This window comes from Meleagris gallopavo, chromosome 1, assembly GCF_905368555.1.
Source record: "Meleagris gallopavo chromosome 1, MGAL_WU_HG_1.1, whole genome shotgun sequence".
In the NCBI taxonomy this organism is placed as follows: Eukaryota; Metazoa; Chordata; class Aves; order Galliformes; family Phasianidae; genus Meleagris; species Meleagris gallopavo.
In genome coordinates this window covers 29079637-29093934 of record NC_139404.1, presented here as the reverse complement: position 1 = coordinate 29093934, position 14298 = coordinate 29079637, and the positions used below count along the sequence as shown (strand labels likewise).

General features: G+C 42.3%; 1 protein-coding gene across 3 annotated transcripts in view; it reads left to right on the top strand.

Annotated features, from left to right (window-relative positions):
• The window catches only part of GXYLT1 (glucoside xylosyltransferase 1), a 45507-nt gene that overhangs the window by 6463 nt on the left and 24746 nt on the right, over window positions 1-14298 (top strand). Inside the window, exon 1 of one of the 3 annotated variants that reach the window (XM_085219613.1) lies at window positions 6760-7089. The exons of 1 other annotated variant lie outside the window; for it this stretch is intronic. In XM_085219613.1, coding sequence (XP_085075739.1) covers window positions 6893-7089 — 197 coding nt within the window. In that variant the 5' untranslated portion in view covers window positions 6760-6892. Of the gene's footprint in view, window positions 1-6759; window positions 7090-14298 lie in introns of those variants that run through there. One more of the 3 variants, XM_085219634.1, reaches the window with a different exon arrangement.

Sequence of the window (14298 nt, the reverse complement as noted above, 5' to 3'; positions counted from 1 at the left end):
AGTAACACAGTAAGATACTGCCTTAAACTGGCCTCTTCCTGACTTCAGTTCAAAGACACATTATTAAATGAGTTAAAATTCTGCAAGCTGTGGGGAAGGGTCTAGAAAGAAAGAACCTGTAGGAATCAGTGCAAAGATGGTTTTCCAGAATAATAATATATAATATAATATAATAATATAATAATAATAATATCACACAGTCAGTGATAATAGAGTTGTTTAAAAGCAAATCATTCTATCATTATTTCACTGCTTTGAAAAAAATACAATTAGTTTGCAATGAGCATAAATAGATGTGTTTAAAGCCCAATGTAACGAAACACATTTAATTGACTTCTGCAGGAATAAATACTTCTTGCCTGTGAAGAACCTAACATGAATGTACTTTCAGTGAAAATTTTTCTGCACGCACTATATTCAGTCTTGACTGGCAGTGGTGATGCTTATGGTATGTCATGATAAATAATAAATTGTACAGAACCCTTCTCTGAAAGTGTTGCTTGAACTGGCTCAGAAGTAGTGCAAGAAATCTAAGTGGGCAACTTGGGAATAAGTTGTAGCAGCTTGTCTGATAGGGAATCTACTTCCAAAAGGCCAGGTGGGTTCTGCTAATTTACTGGGATGGGTGATTAATTAGTTCTTGGAGCTGTGATGGAAATTGAGATACTCCACTGAGTGCTCCTTCCAAGGCAAGGAACTATGAAAACATTAATTGTATATACAGCTATTTTGTTTTTAAGGGAATTCTAAGAAACAATTCAGTGTTGAATTGTCTGAATGTTTGTCATTTCTATTGCTTTGCAACATGAGGCTGAGATCCTACAAGCCACTGTTGAAAGAAGCTGGTTCCCTCATAAATGATGTAGCAGTTGATGGAGTTGTTGGCCCTGAATATATACGCTCATCCTCACTCCGTGCAGGCAATATGTGGAGCTGATACATCCTCAGGTGCAGAACACTTCTAATGTTATCTTGTAATTTCTGGGTATAATCCCAAGGTGCAGGCAGCATGTGGTAGCAAAAATAAATACCAAGATCTGTATTAATAAAAATATCGATTTACACAAAGAGCAGCAATCTTCAATGCATTTGAGATGAAATTGGTATTGGAAATCAGAATAGGGCTATTGTCACTAATTAAAGAACTCCTATTTAGTCCATTTACTTGTCTATTTTAGAAGGACAGCAGGCATTCAAAAGAGGAGACCAGTTTTAAAGCCTTTCTATTCAGTTTTGTTCCCTCTGTTCACTGTTTAATAAGGCCACTACACCATTATGGGTCTGAAGATCAAATTTTATGAATTCCACATACGTTTTGGCAGCCGTGGGAGATCACAGCATTCTGTTTGTGCCTGGAGATAGCTTAGCATGGTCTCCAGTTTTATTTTACCCTTTCTTGACTTGAAGGAAGAAATATATCTTTCTAAAGTTGCAGATAAAAGATGGGCAAAGGCTGAGCGATTTGTTAGTGCCATTATTAGTCAGCAATGCTTGAAAGGCCCTTGGCTGGTTGGGACTGGGCCATGCGGTCCTGCTGCTGCTCGCAGGTTTGGCTGCCCCATGTGCAGAGGGACAGTCTAATTCCAGTTCCAGTGACCCTGGAGATACAGCAGTTACTGTCCATGAACTTTGGTGGAGTGGCATATGGCTGTAATAGGCAAGCTGTCTGCTCACAACAGCTGCTTCTTTGGGCTTCAGACACAACAATCTACTGACAAAGTATGAGGATATTTGGTACATAAGCCTGCTATGTAGCTTAGGCATTGGTCTGCCATGTAGCTGTACTGTGCAGTTTTAGAAGGGGCAGCCAGTATAAAAGTAAGTATTTTAACTTCTTCCTAGTAGTTCAAGGACTAAGTATTTTAAACAGATAATACTTCTGGCTGATCTAATCTGGCTTTGAATTACTAATTTTAGCAATAAAGCAACCTCTGGTGAACAGGATGTGAAGAGAGAGGACCATTATGAATTTATTGCTGCGTCCCTCCATTAGTTTCAGTGTTAAACTCTACTTGGAACAGGATACAGAGCAAAAAAAAAAAAGATAAAATAAGAAGTTGGCTTGGCCAGAAGTTGACTTGATTTTTGAACAGGGGCAAATGGCTACCCTACCTGCCTCACTGCTTCACGTTTATCTGGCTTGCAGTGCAGGCTGACTTTCAGAGCAACAATCCTAAGCCTCTTTTCTCTTCCTAGAGCAGCTTGTGGTTGTGATCTAACCTTTTTTTCATGTTAGCTGTTTGCTAGATGCGGTTTTATTCTCCTAGTCACGGCCATGCAGGCTTTTTTGTACTTGGGAATTAGTATGTCATTAAAACGCATAAAATATATTTATATCAAATATGAAAAAATAAGCTAAATAAAAAAGCAGTGGTTTCCTATCAGTAGTCCAAGGATCTCATGAGTTCGTATGTTCCTTCTATGAAGGAGCCTTTAAAAAAAAAGGAGTAGGATGAGCGTGCTTAATATAAGTAGCATTAAATTCACTGTGTAGAGTCTGCACTGTTACTGTCAAGTGGAAAATGTGGAAAATACCTTTCAAGATTAATTTCAAATTAGTTGATGTACTTCATCTTCAAAATTGAGCTATAAAGCCATAATACAAGTTGTTACTGTGTGTGATTAGTTAGTAAATATTTATTCCATTGCAAGAAAAAAAAAAAGATGGTGGATTTTAGAAGATACTGATGGAGGGAAGAGACTCAGAGCACTTGATGTGTCATCAAACCATAGCAAGACAAGTTAAGGACTTTTAAACTGGAATATTTTTATATAAACAAACAAACACAGCCATAAAGCCAGCCCAACCTGCCTTATTACTGTATTTTCATACATGGTACTTAAGTAGGTATGACTTCTCCCAGGAGAATTTTAAACACAAATAGCTGTGCCAGACGGTTCTTGGAGAATTTTAGATTTGACAAAAGCCCAACAGTGAGAATCCTCCTTGGACGGATCTCTTGGAGTTCCCTATTTGGAAAACATTGCAGAAAAAAAATCTTCAACACTGAAAAATACATAAAAAGAAAATTCTATCTACACTTTTAGAAAGTATTCTTTCTGCTTTTGTAATGTAGGAGAGCACTAAAAATTGTGCTAGCTTACGTATACAGATGCATGCTTATTTATCTCAAACAAAGAAATTGAGATTTTATAGGACAAAAAATACAAGTATTTTATAACTTGCAACTTTTCCCAGAAGACTTCACATAAATTGTAATATTGATAAAGTAATAATTCTTTATTGAAATTGGAAGAAACCAGGAAATTTTATAAAGTATCGCAGCACTTCACAATTTGCTTACAGTGCAGTTTACTTAATTTTGTGTACTGTTGTCCTCAGGTATGTATAATCCTGATATCAAAAACATTGTAAGTTTCTTCTTATAGGATAAGTTGATTAAATGGACTGCAATGCAAAATAAGGAAAACTAAAAAGAGACAGAATGGATGAACACAGTAATATTCTAGCAATCGATGAAAATTAATTTTGAGAAATTTTATTAACTTTTTTTTTTTTTTTAATTAGGGCTGCTGTAGGGAAATTTGAACAGTAGAAACAGTAAGAGTGGAAGGCAGCTGTACCAAACTAAATTCTTGCCTTAAAAATGAATTTGAAAGCAAGAAAAACGATGTCTGGCAGCAACAGAACAGGAACGCTGCACCAAGAAGTCTGCTGATGCCATATGCACAACACGTGGCAGAAAGCAGTTCCTCCTTGCTCACCAGCCTTACAATCCATCATAGCAAAGTGTTGACACTGCAGGTTGTACAAAAGGGCATGTGAACATCAAAGAAAATGTCTTTGCCTTTGAAAAACTCTCAACTGGTCTGCATGCTTGGCAGCATTGACATGAATCTGTCAGCACAAAATCTTATTACTTTGCCAACTTAACTAATGTTTTAACTTCCTGAAAGTGCAAAACCAGAAGAAATGCTACAAGTGCATCTGATTAGGACTGGGCTTTTTAATTAGCAGAAAGTTTGTGTGGAAATTGATGTCTCTCTTTGTTCTCTCAGTTGCATCAGATAACCCCCTTCCATAATTCTGAATTATATCTCTATTTTAGTTGATCTAATTTATCTCTTGATCTGATGCATAGCTAGGATTTTGGTTTAATTTTATGGCTGGTACTGACTGACTGCCCTTTTGGCCTCTGAACGCACTAAAGAGAAACACAAGGTATTTATTCTTTTTCAAAATGAATTATTCTAAGTACTTAACATCTGTAGTTTGCTAAGCTCTCTGTTTTCTGGATTTCAGTTATTTTCTGGACATAATAAATAGAAACCTGAAGAAAAAAAGTTATCATGTCTAACTAAGTTTCAATTCCATTCAAGAAAAGCATTTAAAGATTTAGAAGTGGTAATAAATGGAGAGAACCTTGTATTTAATTGTGTTTTTTCTTGTTTTAACTATTAAAGACTAGTAAATGTTATAGCAAAGTGTTTTATATTGTTCATTAATTATGATGAGTATAATAAAGGTATATAAATATTTATGCTTAAAGAATTTTGGAGGCTACGTTAGCTAATTGGATAACTATCAGCACTGCTTTTTCTTAATGATAGAGCCTAGGTATGACATTTCAATCTCTTTATCTTCGGTATTCACAAGGCTGAGTTTGTAGCAAGAAGCATTTTGCCTTTTACCAGACCAACTGATAGTTAGATTAAATGGAGAGATTCTGCAGTGTGAAAAGGACTTTTGTGGAAGTTTATCTGTCTTCTTGTTTTTTTTCTACCCAGTTGCATCAGATACCTTAACAAAAGATACCAACTTTCTCCCTGACTTTGCCTCAACTGTATTTTTCGACCACAGAAATACACTCTCATTTATTATTCACGTGTTCCTGGACAGCGTGAAATGAAGAGAGTCCTATAAATTCTTACTTGTGAAATGGTATGATTGATAATCCAAAAGGACTATCTCATCTCTCTCCTCAGCACTCCTTATTTTCTCTTTTCTTGTCTAAAATACACTTTCTTCGTCTGACACATGAAAGCAGTGCTGCTGCCCAGCTGCTGTGTTCATTCTCAGTCCCTTTGTAATACCCCATAGACCTCATTTTTCCTGACTGGAACACTCCTCAGTTCAGAAGGCGAGTGTCACACTGCAGTGGAGACTGACCCGTCTTCTCTTTTGTGCTCTTGCCAGCAAAGGCTCCTTTGTATCTCCCACTCTGACTCACACACTGCTATGAATTTGCCTTTAAAATCGCCCACCGCCCACCATGTATCTCAGATTTCAGGTTATTTTCTTCAACTATCTGTGAAATATAGCATCATCCCCCCCCTTTTTTTTTTCCTTTCTTATGCATACTTTGATCTCTTGTTTTAAACAGTAAAGCTCTCCTCAGCATTAAGGGCAAGAAGTCAGGGCTTTGTTTATCCATGAAAAATGTTATTTATGACCTGCCATAGGGACTTGTTCGTATGTGCAGAGGGTTGTGAAATGGGACAGTGGTTGAATTCATGACACCAGTCAGCATGCAGATATGCAGTGAGAGCAGTGAGTCAGGTTTAGATCACACTCACACACAGAGAGAACTGGTAGAATGGCCGGGTTCATCACCCACGATAGTAAGCCTGGAGGAACAGAAAATGGGAAAGCCCAGCTGCAACTTCAAGTGGCACATTCAGAACTCGATTTCTTCCTGTTGTGCATGATAGCACATGAACATCAGTAGCATAAATTTCCCTTAGTTTGTTAAGCAAATTCTTTTTAGAGAGTCCTTTTTACAACTTCTTCCTCATTTTGTCAATGACTTTCCCAATGAGTCCATGCTTGAGGTCCCCACCACCATTCTGCCTTTTTGACCCTGGATTTTGTCATTGTGCCCTTGCTGTACAGAAGGCCAATGGCATTCTGGCACGTTATCTCCAGCAGGCTGAGGGATTGATCCTTCCCATCTGTTCCGCACTGGTGAGGCCACATCTGGGGAGCTAGATCCAGTTCTGGACCCTCACACCAATACAAGGGAGACCTAGGCATACTGGAGAGAACCCAGTGAAGGGCTGTGAGGATGAGGAAGGGCCTGGAGTACCTCTCCTGTGAGGAAAGGCTGAGAGAGGTTTTTGCTTAGCCTAGAGGAGGCTCAGGGGAGTCTCAACAATCAATAATCCAAAGTCCATAAAACTTGAAGGGTGGGTGTAAAAATGGAGCCAGGCTCTTGTCAGCAGTGCTCAGTGCAGGACAGGAGGCAGCAGGCACAGGGGGTTCCTTCTGAACACCTGGCAGCATTGCTGTGCTGTGCAGTGATAGAGCACTGGCACAGGCTGCCCATAGGCTGTGGGGTGCCCTCCTTGGAGACCTTCAGGAGCCACCTGGACATGGGTACCATGCTCTGGGTGTCCCTGCTGAGCAGGGGCTGGGGCAGATGGACCCAGCAGTGCCTTCAGCCTGAACCACTCCATGTCCTCATGAGCTCCCACCACTGATTCCCCCTCCCTGGATCTTTATCTTAGGTTCTACTTCTTTTTCTCAGCCCCCATTTCCCTCCTTGCATTTCTTAGTAACCCACCTGACATCTGTACTCAAAACACAGCAGAGTATCCACTATTTCATGAGGGCCCCCATTTTTCCTCACACCTTGTTTTTTGAGGCTGAAGACAGGCAGGACGGTTTTGGCACGAGAGTTGCCATCTGACTTTCTTCTTTCAGACGGAGCCAACCGCCCGTCCAAGCCGCAGCCGAGGTAGCGCAGACGCGGGCTAGGACACGCGCCAGGAGCGCAGCACTTCCTCCTCCCGCCTCGTGGCTCTCCCCGCCCCTCAACCCCCGCCCCCCGCACGCCGGGGCTCGCTCAGCCGCCGCGTCGATCGTGGCTCACGCTGCCGCTTGGGCCCCGGCCGCCGCCCGGCGCCGCTGCCGGGGCCGAGGCGTCGGAGGATGCGGCGGTTCGCGCGAGTGGCGCTGCTGTTCCTGGGCTGCTGCGTCTGCTCGCTGCTCTACGGCGTCAGCCAGCTCGCGCTTTCCCTGGAGCAGGAGGCCGGCGGCGCCCGGCAGCGGCAGGCCCGAGACTCGGCCGCACCCGGCGGCGGGCGGCAGGCGGAGAACGCGGGTCGAGGCGAGGAGGGGGCCGGCAGGTACGGGCCGGGGCCGCGGGTTTCCCGCGTTCCTTTCAAGCGGGCGTGGGGCGCGCTGCTCGCCGGCCGCGGACGGCCCCGACTGGTGGGAGTCCGGGCCGGGAGCGGCCTGACGAGGGTTGCGAGGAGGGGCGGGCCGTTTCGTGATCCGAGCTCGGCTGCTGCGAGGGGTTTTTGGGCTCTGGGGCGGCGGCGAGTAACTCTGTGAATAGTTGTGGCCGGCTTCAAGCTTCGGTACCAGCTCTCCTGTCTCACCTCTGTGCTCGGTGTTAGTGTGAACGGGATAGTGAAAGTGTACGAAAACTCCAGTTTTCCCTTTCCGTGCTCTCCCACCCTGCCTGGCCGCACGGAGGTCCCTGCAGAACCGTGCGGAGTGCGAGCAGCCCCGGTGCACAGCGCGAGTACGGAGCACGAGTCGCTGTGAGAAGAGTGAGTTTAGTAAGGCTTTCGTAAAGTTTCTGCTAGGCTGAAGCTGTAGGAGAAATTAGGACCGAGATTTTCTGGGCCAGCTTGACCTAAGTCCCAGGCAGCTCGAGGCACTGCGATTCGGTGTGCTGAGGCTGCCTGCCTTCCTCTTCTGACACCCTACAGCTGGCTGCCTGGGGACTGTGCTAGTGCTAAAGATTTTGGTAACTGCAAAGAAAAGCTAGCTGTAGTGGTTCTGTGTAACATTTAATGACTTTAATAAATCAGTTCTAAATAGAAATAGGAGGGAAGAAGCATTTGATGTAACTTGGATTAATAAACTTCGACATTACTTTCAGGTGTGTCGTGGTCCTGCTTAGCAGAAGAACCAAATCTATTGGAAAGCAATACTTATTTCCTTGTTAGTATTTGTACTAATTCAAAGATACCAATGGAGGAGAACTCCAGTGAGGTGGAACTTCTTACTTGCTGCATTAGGGTAGAATGAGATAGAAATCTGTTCTGTGTTGCAATGCAGAAAAGCCTCACAGACTGAGTAGTTATCTTCCAAAGGTGTAAGTGCCATAGGTAATTCACAGGCATATGCTTTCATGGAGACATACCTTTCTGTAAAATCGGGTGACATCTGTGGGAATTCTTTGCCTATAAACTGATGTCAAAGTAAAGGCTTCTGGTGAGCATCTTCCCACTGCGAACTGTTGGAAGTTTGTGTGCTTTGTCTGCAAAACTCAGGGTCGGTCTGTGCCTTAGCACTTAAACTATCTTATTACAGGCCTTTAATGGACTAAGTGACTCTTCAAGGAAAAATTCCATCCTGTGGCAGTAAAGGAATGCCCCACTGAATCTTCCTTTAGATGCTTGTTTCAGTTATTCCCACATATTGAATCGTGTCGTGTTCTCATGTGTAATCTTCATGAATGTCTTAGTGGTGGTCAGATTTCATACTTCAGCTGTTTCTGTAGTGGAGATGGAGCTTGATAGCCACAAAGCTGCTTGATGCCCGTTACTGCTGTTTTGCAATCATGCCCTATACTAAGGGTTGTAATAGCCTTATGGAACAAATTACGGCTTTTAATCCTTCCTGAAGTTTAATGTTTCTTATGCATCTGTGGGAACTCTCAGTAGTGAGGTGCTTCAGCTGTTTTTACTGTTAGCTGTAAAATGCAATTTAGCGAAGCAAATATATCTATCATCTGAAGGCATTCATGGACTCAGCAATGCTTTCTCCTTTTCTAAGCTGAGTAGAGTTTTCTTTTTCCCAAATAATCTGATTCAGTATATGACATAAAAGCAGAAGGAGTTTGGTCATATTTTGTGGTGGAAGGAAGAAATTGAAGATTTCTGGTGGCTTTCAGAAGTATGCGAACATGAGAAGTGCAAGCTTTGAATAAAGCTTGAGAGTACCACACCTGCCAGAATTTCACAATAGTGCTGATGCTTCTCAGTAGAGGATCTTTAATTAGAAAGGAAGTACTATGTTGAAACTTGAATGACAAGCTGAGGCAAGATCCTTCAATAATAATTCAAGGGAGGTAATCACTTCGGTAATGAGGTGTTTGTTTCAAAGGCTACATTAGCCCGAGGAACAAGATGACTACAGACTAAAAGCAGTGTCTTGAAACTGGATATAAATTGCTGCAAAGATTTTTATGAAAAGAAAGAAAAAAACAAAACCAAAATAAACAAACAAAAACAGTGAGGTTGTGGATGCTCCCTCCCTAAAAGCTCTCAAGGCCAGGCTGCATGGGGCTTTGAGTAACCTGATCTAATAGGAGGTATCCCTGCCTGCAGCAGAGGGGTTGGAACCAGATGACCTTAAATGTCCCTTTGAACCCAAACCATTCTGTGATTCTAAAGCATTTTGAGAGTTTTAGATAAAGCCTGGAACTCGGGCTTATGTGTGAAGAAAGATCAACACTGATGGTAAATTGTCCTCCTGATTCTCCTCCATTCCATTGTAAATACTGTCATATGTAACAGCTAAGTGAGCAACGGATCTGAACCTGAAGAAAGGGAGTATTGAAGTGACCGCATTCAGAAGATACAAAGTTGGTCAAAAACCAGTATATGGAGTGAGCCTTTTTTCATTTGCTGTTATGATTTATGGGTGAGGATGAAGGCTGTGGAAAAAATGGAAAAAAAAAAAAAAACCACCAGCAAACCAACAACAGTGGATAAGTGCACATTGGTAACATATGTCATTATTTGCTGTGGAATGTCCTTTCGAGTTAGCTCTCCTGCATGTGCTTCTAGATTGTCTAATTAGCAGACTATAACTGTGCTTATGAAAAGCGAATCTTCGGTTAATTTTCTCAATATTGCCACTTCAGTTAAGCAGATAATCTTCATCTTTCCATTCAGGTCCGAAAGGAGTGCTGTTCTGAAGGCAAGTTTGTGAAAAAAAGCAGGAAAGCATCAGTAATTAGCTCATTAGGTCAATGAACTTGACCCTATTTAAAAAAAAAAAAAAAAAGAAGAAGAATTAAACATTTTTCCATTGTACTCTAGTTCAGCATTTTCATGCAGGTGGCAGTGTTATATCTGTGTATGTAGCTGTCACTGTTCTGATATGTAACTGATACTGGACTACATCTGTTTCTTGCTGTATGACTAGACTGGCAAAGGGAAAGGTGAGTGGATTTTAGTGCATGGAGAAGAGGTATACCACAAGCTTTGGCAGCAGAGTAGGATGGTGGCAGTACGTGGGCTGATACTTTGGTCTATGTGAGAACTTAACCAGAATGCTTCTCAGCTACTCTTGTACCTTAAGGAATTATTTGGTCTACAAAATGTGAGTGAAACTTTTAAAAGGTGAAGCATGGAATAATTTGTAGTTGAAACTTTAATTCAGAAATAAAAGTTCAGCTGAGTTTGTCATATGGCAAAGATGACTAACAAATGTTATGTTACACAGACATGTTATAAATCAATGGGATATTGCCAGGATTGTCCTGTGTTGCACGTTTAACATTAAATTTAGGATCTACTGTCTCCTGTTTAATAAAGCTATAAAAAAACTGTTTTTCAGTTGAAATACGTTAAAACAAAGAATCAGATCAGAAAAAGTTTTTCAGAAGAATCAGGTCTTCTCAGTGTGTTTCAGTGTTGAATTGGGAAACTCGTTGTTTCCTAACTTTTTGCTCCTGTATGTATGAGCAGGAAGGAAATAAAAACATGGCCTTCCTGTTTTGCTGCAGCAGTCTCTCTGGGTTAGTTGATGCTTGCTGTTGATTAGATTTAGCTTGTTAGTGCAGTGCTGACAGCAATACAGCAGTCATGACCCACATTAGGTGATTGCAACCCTGAGTGTACGTGCTGCTAAGCTCTGTGAAGTTACAGTAGTATAAGAGACAGCATCTGGACTGGAAAGCATGGATGAAAGCCATGATCTCCCTTAACGGTAAGCTCACTAGTGAACTTAACAAAAGGATTTTTTTTAATCACTTATTGCTAGGAGACTCCTTATGGTTGGAACTTAGCTTGCTTAAGCACGGGGCCTCAGTCTTGGTGTGAGTAATGCATTGCTATATATTTTCACATAAATTTAGAATTGTCCCAAATCCTTCTTCTCAGTCATAATATAGACACTTTCACTGTGTCTGAAAGACGGAAGTTTTTATTATCCATTTTTTTGTTGAAGCTAAATTATCCTCTAGAGGTCTTAAATGGCTTGCTGTCTAAAAGAGAGATACCTTTATATACCTTGAATTGACATGGATCCAATGTTTTTTAAAACTGCCTTTTCTTTGTTTTGGTATTTTTGGCAGCGGTTGATGTTAAAACTTGTCCAGCATGGCTGTCTGATGGAGAGGCGGCTGCTGCACCTCCCATCCCTTGGGGCAGCCGGTGGCAGAGCTCAGCACTTATTCCTAGTAGGGACACAAGCCCACACTACATGTGTATGCACATGGCTGGCCACAGGCATCAACACGGAAAAAGAGCATTTGTTGAAGCACAAACAGCACAGGTGGCCTGATCCTATTCCCTTTTCTGGCTGATGAACGTGAAAGCCTCTTAGTAAAAACCATATAAATGCACTCAGTGTGGGTCCTTCCAGTACCTGGCCTTACATGCTCAATCGGTGCAGGAGCTGGTCCTGACCCTCTGGTCTCCTCCCTGCTGCTGGCCTGAGTGTGCACACCCATAGGGCCTGCAGCTCTGCTTTGGTTGCTGGTACTCAGAGCTCCGCAATATACATATGCATGCACACCTGTGGGGCTGAGAATCCCTCCAATCTCTGGCCTCAGACTGTCTGTCTGGCATCTGGGCTGCCTGGTCTCCCAGTTGCTTCATGAAGATGGGTGTTTCGCTTGGCTGGTTCCAGACATACGGCTGTATCATCTGTCAACCTCTAAATCTCCAGACACGAAGACTTTTGGAGCTGGCTGGGACCTCCTGGTTCTTTCAGCAGCTCACACTTTGAGATTTCTGCAGTGTGACTCAGCCTTACGGCCTCTCTGTTACCTGGCTGACAAGAGTATGACCCTCTTTGTTGGTGAATCTAGCTGGGAACTTGCTCGTAACAGTGCCCCAGTGTGCACACCCACATGCTGTGTGCACTCAGGTCAGGCCTCTACAGTTCAGACAAGTGGGCTCCTGTGTTTCGAGGTTGCCTCTTGGACTTCCATGCACGCATGTGCACACAAAATAGAGCACCCCTTCACCCACGAATACAGATACAGTGTTTATGAAGGAGACTGGTGATCAGGCTTGCAGCGCAGCCAGTTCTACTGACAGCCTGTTTTTGTGTCACTGAACCCTCTTCCTTCTGTTTTCATTCTCACTTCTCTCCAGCTTGCCTCGATGCTTTGTTTTCCTTGTCTTTGGTCATTTCCCTGAAGCTTCCCAGCTCCTTACTGCAGTCTGTTTGGCACAACCCCAGAATACTCTTCCTCGGGGAACCTGGAGCGCTGCCTTTGTGCTGTGTAAGCAGCAGGGTTTCTTGAGCTGTCTGTCTTTTCTCCTTTAATTAGCCTTTAACCACATAACCTGTAATAGATGAGAGCAAACTATCCCCTAGTGCTGAAGATAAGTATTCCTGCCTGACCAGTACTCTCTCGGATAACTTGTTTGATTAACAGGCAGAATGCACCTCCTCAGCTTTGTAAATCACTTGGGATACCTCATTTGTCATCCAGGCTTTTCTCATGTATTATTCTAGCTCTTAATTTAAAAAAAAAAATCAAAACCAAAACTTGACGAATATAATTTCTGAGTGATCTTCTAGTGAATAACAAAAAATGTGCTCTGTCAATGTCAGTCTATTAATCCGCTGTGTGTGGAAGCTGTAGGAACATAGCAGTATGTGATCAGCTGAGAGAGGCTTCTGTTTGCAGGAGACGAGTCTGATTTACATGTTTGGTAAATCATGCATCTCAGTAACGCTTCTGTTTCAAACAAACACAATTTGTGAATGAAATCCAAGCCTGACAACCTTGTCATAATATCAAATGGGATATTGGAAAGGGCTAATGTGGCAGAGAAAGCACTTTGGCATTAATTCTAGTTTTTGGTATGAGAATCTGGATAAGAGAGTAGCTCAGGGCAACTAAGAAAAACACAGTGCTTGTGACAGTTGGAAGAAGAATCCTTCTAATAATACAATAATCTTCCAAACCAGAATGCTGTTTTTGGGAGTCTGTTAAGTTGTCCTCAGAATAATGAGAAGCAGATACTATAAAAAGGTGTGCACTGAAGATCATAAAGATTGTTCTTCAGATATGTGCCATGAAATTGTTACTGTTTTTTTTGTTTTTTTTTTTAAACTTCAAAAGCCCTGAATCTAGGCAGGGAGAATTTATAGTTTTATACCACTGGCTTTCCCCAGTAATACTCAGAAATAAGGAAGTCGCAGTCTACATAACCCTGTTTTGTACAGAGATATTTCTTTGTGGAGATCATTCTATTGTCACGAGATAGAATGATTCCAATGATGTTGCCAACACATGTATTCACAGGATGTGAAGATTTCCTCTCTACCAAGAACTCAGTCCCGCCAACAGTTAACGAGGCTTTATGTAACACTTCTGTGTGTTTATCAGGTCATTTTTCTGTAGCATCAAGAAAGAATATACATTTTGCCAATTTTTGTTACTGCAGTAATCTTTAAAGAGTGACTTTAACAAAGTGTATATGGCCTATGTAGGTATCAGTTAACCCAGCCAATGTAGTGCTGATTCATTTCAAACTCATAAAACAAACTTCAGTACAGCTTTGAGCTGTAGTCTTTCAGCTTTTCATTGTCAGCTTTTTCTATAGTTTTCCTTCTTGCATGTCTTTCTTTCATGAATGCTGGCTGTTAACAAAGATAAACACCATTTGCATTATGTTAACAGGGCATAACAGTGAAACATAGAATCATAGAATGGGCTGGGTTGAAAAGGACCACAATGATCATCCAGTTTCAACCCCCCTGCTATGTACGGGTCGTCAACCACCAGACCAGGCTGCCCAGAGCCACATCCAGCCTGGCCTTGAATGCCTCCAGGGATGGGGCATCCATAACGTCCTTGGGCAACCTGTTCCAGTGCCTCACCACCCTGTGTGTGAAAAACTTCCTCCTAAATCTAACCTAAACCTCCCATCTCAGTTTAAAACCATTCCCCCTTGTCCTATTACTATCCACCCTTGGAAACAGCCATTCCGCCTCCTGTTAATACTCTCCCTTCAAGTACTGGAAGGCCACAGTGAGGTCTCCCTGGAGCCTTCTCTTCTCCAAACTAAACTAGTCCAGTTCCCTCAACCTTTCCTCACAGGAGAGGTGCTCCAGCCCTCTGATCATCT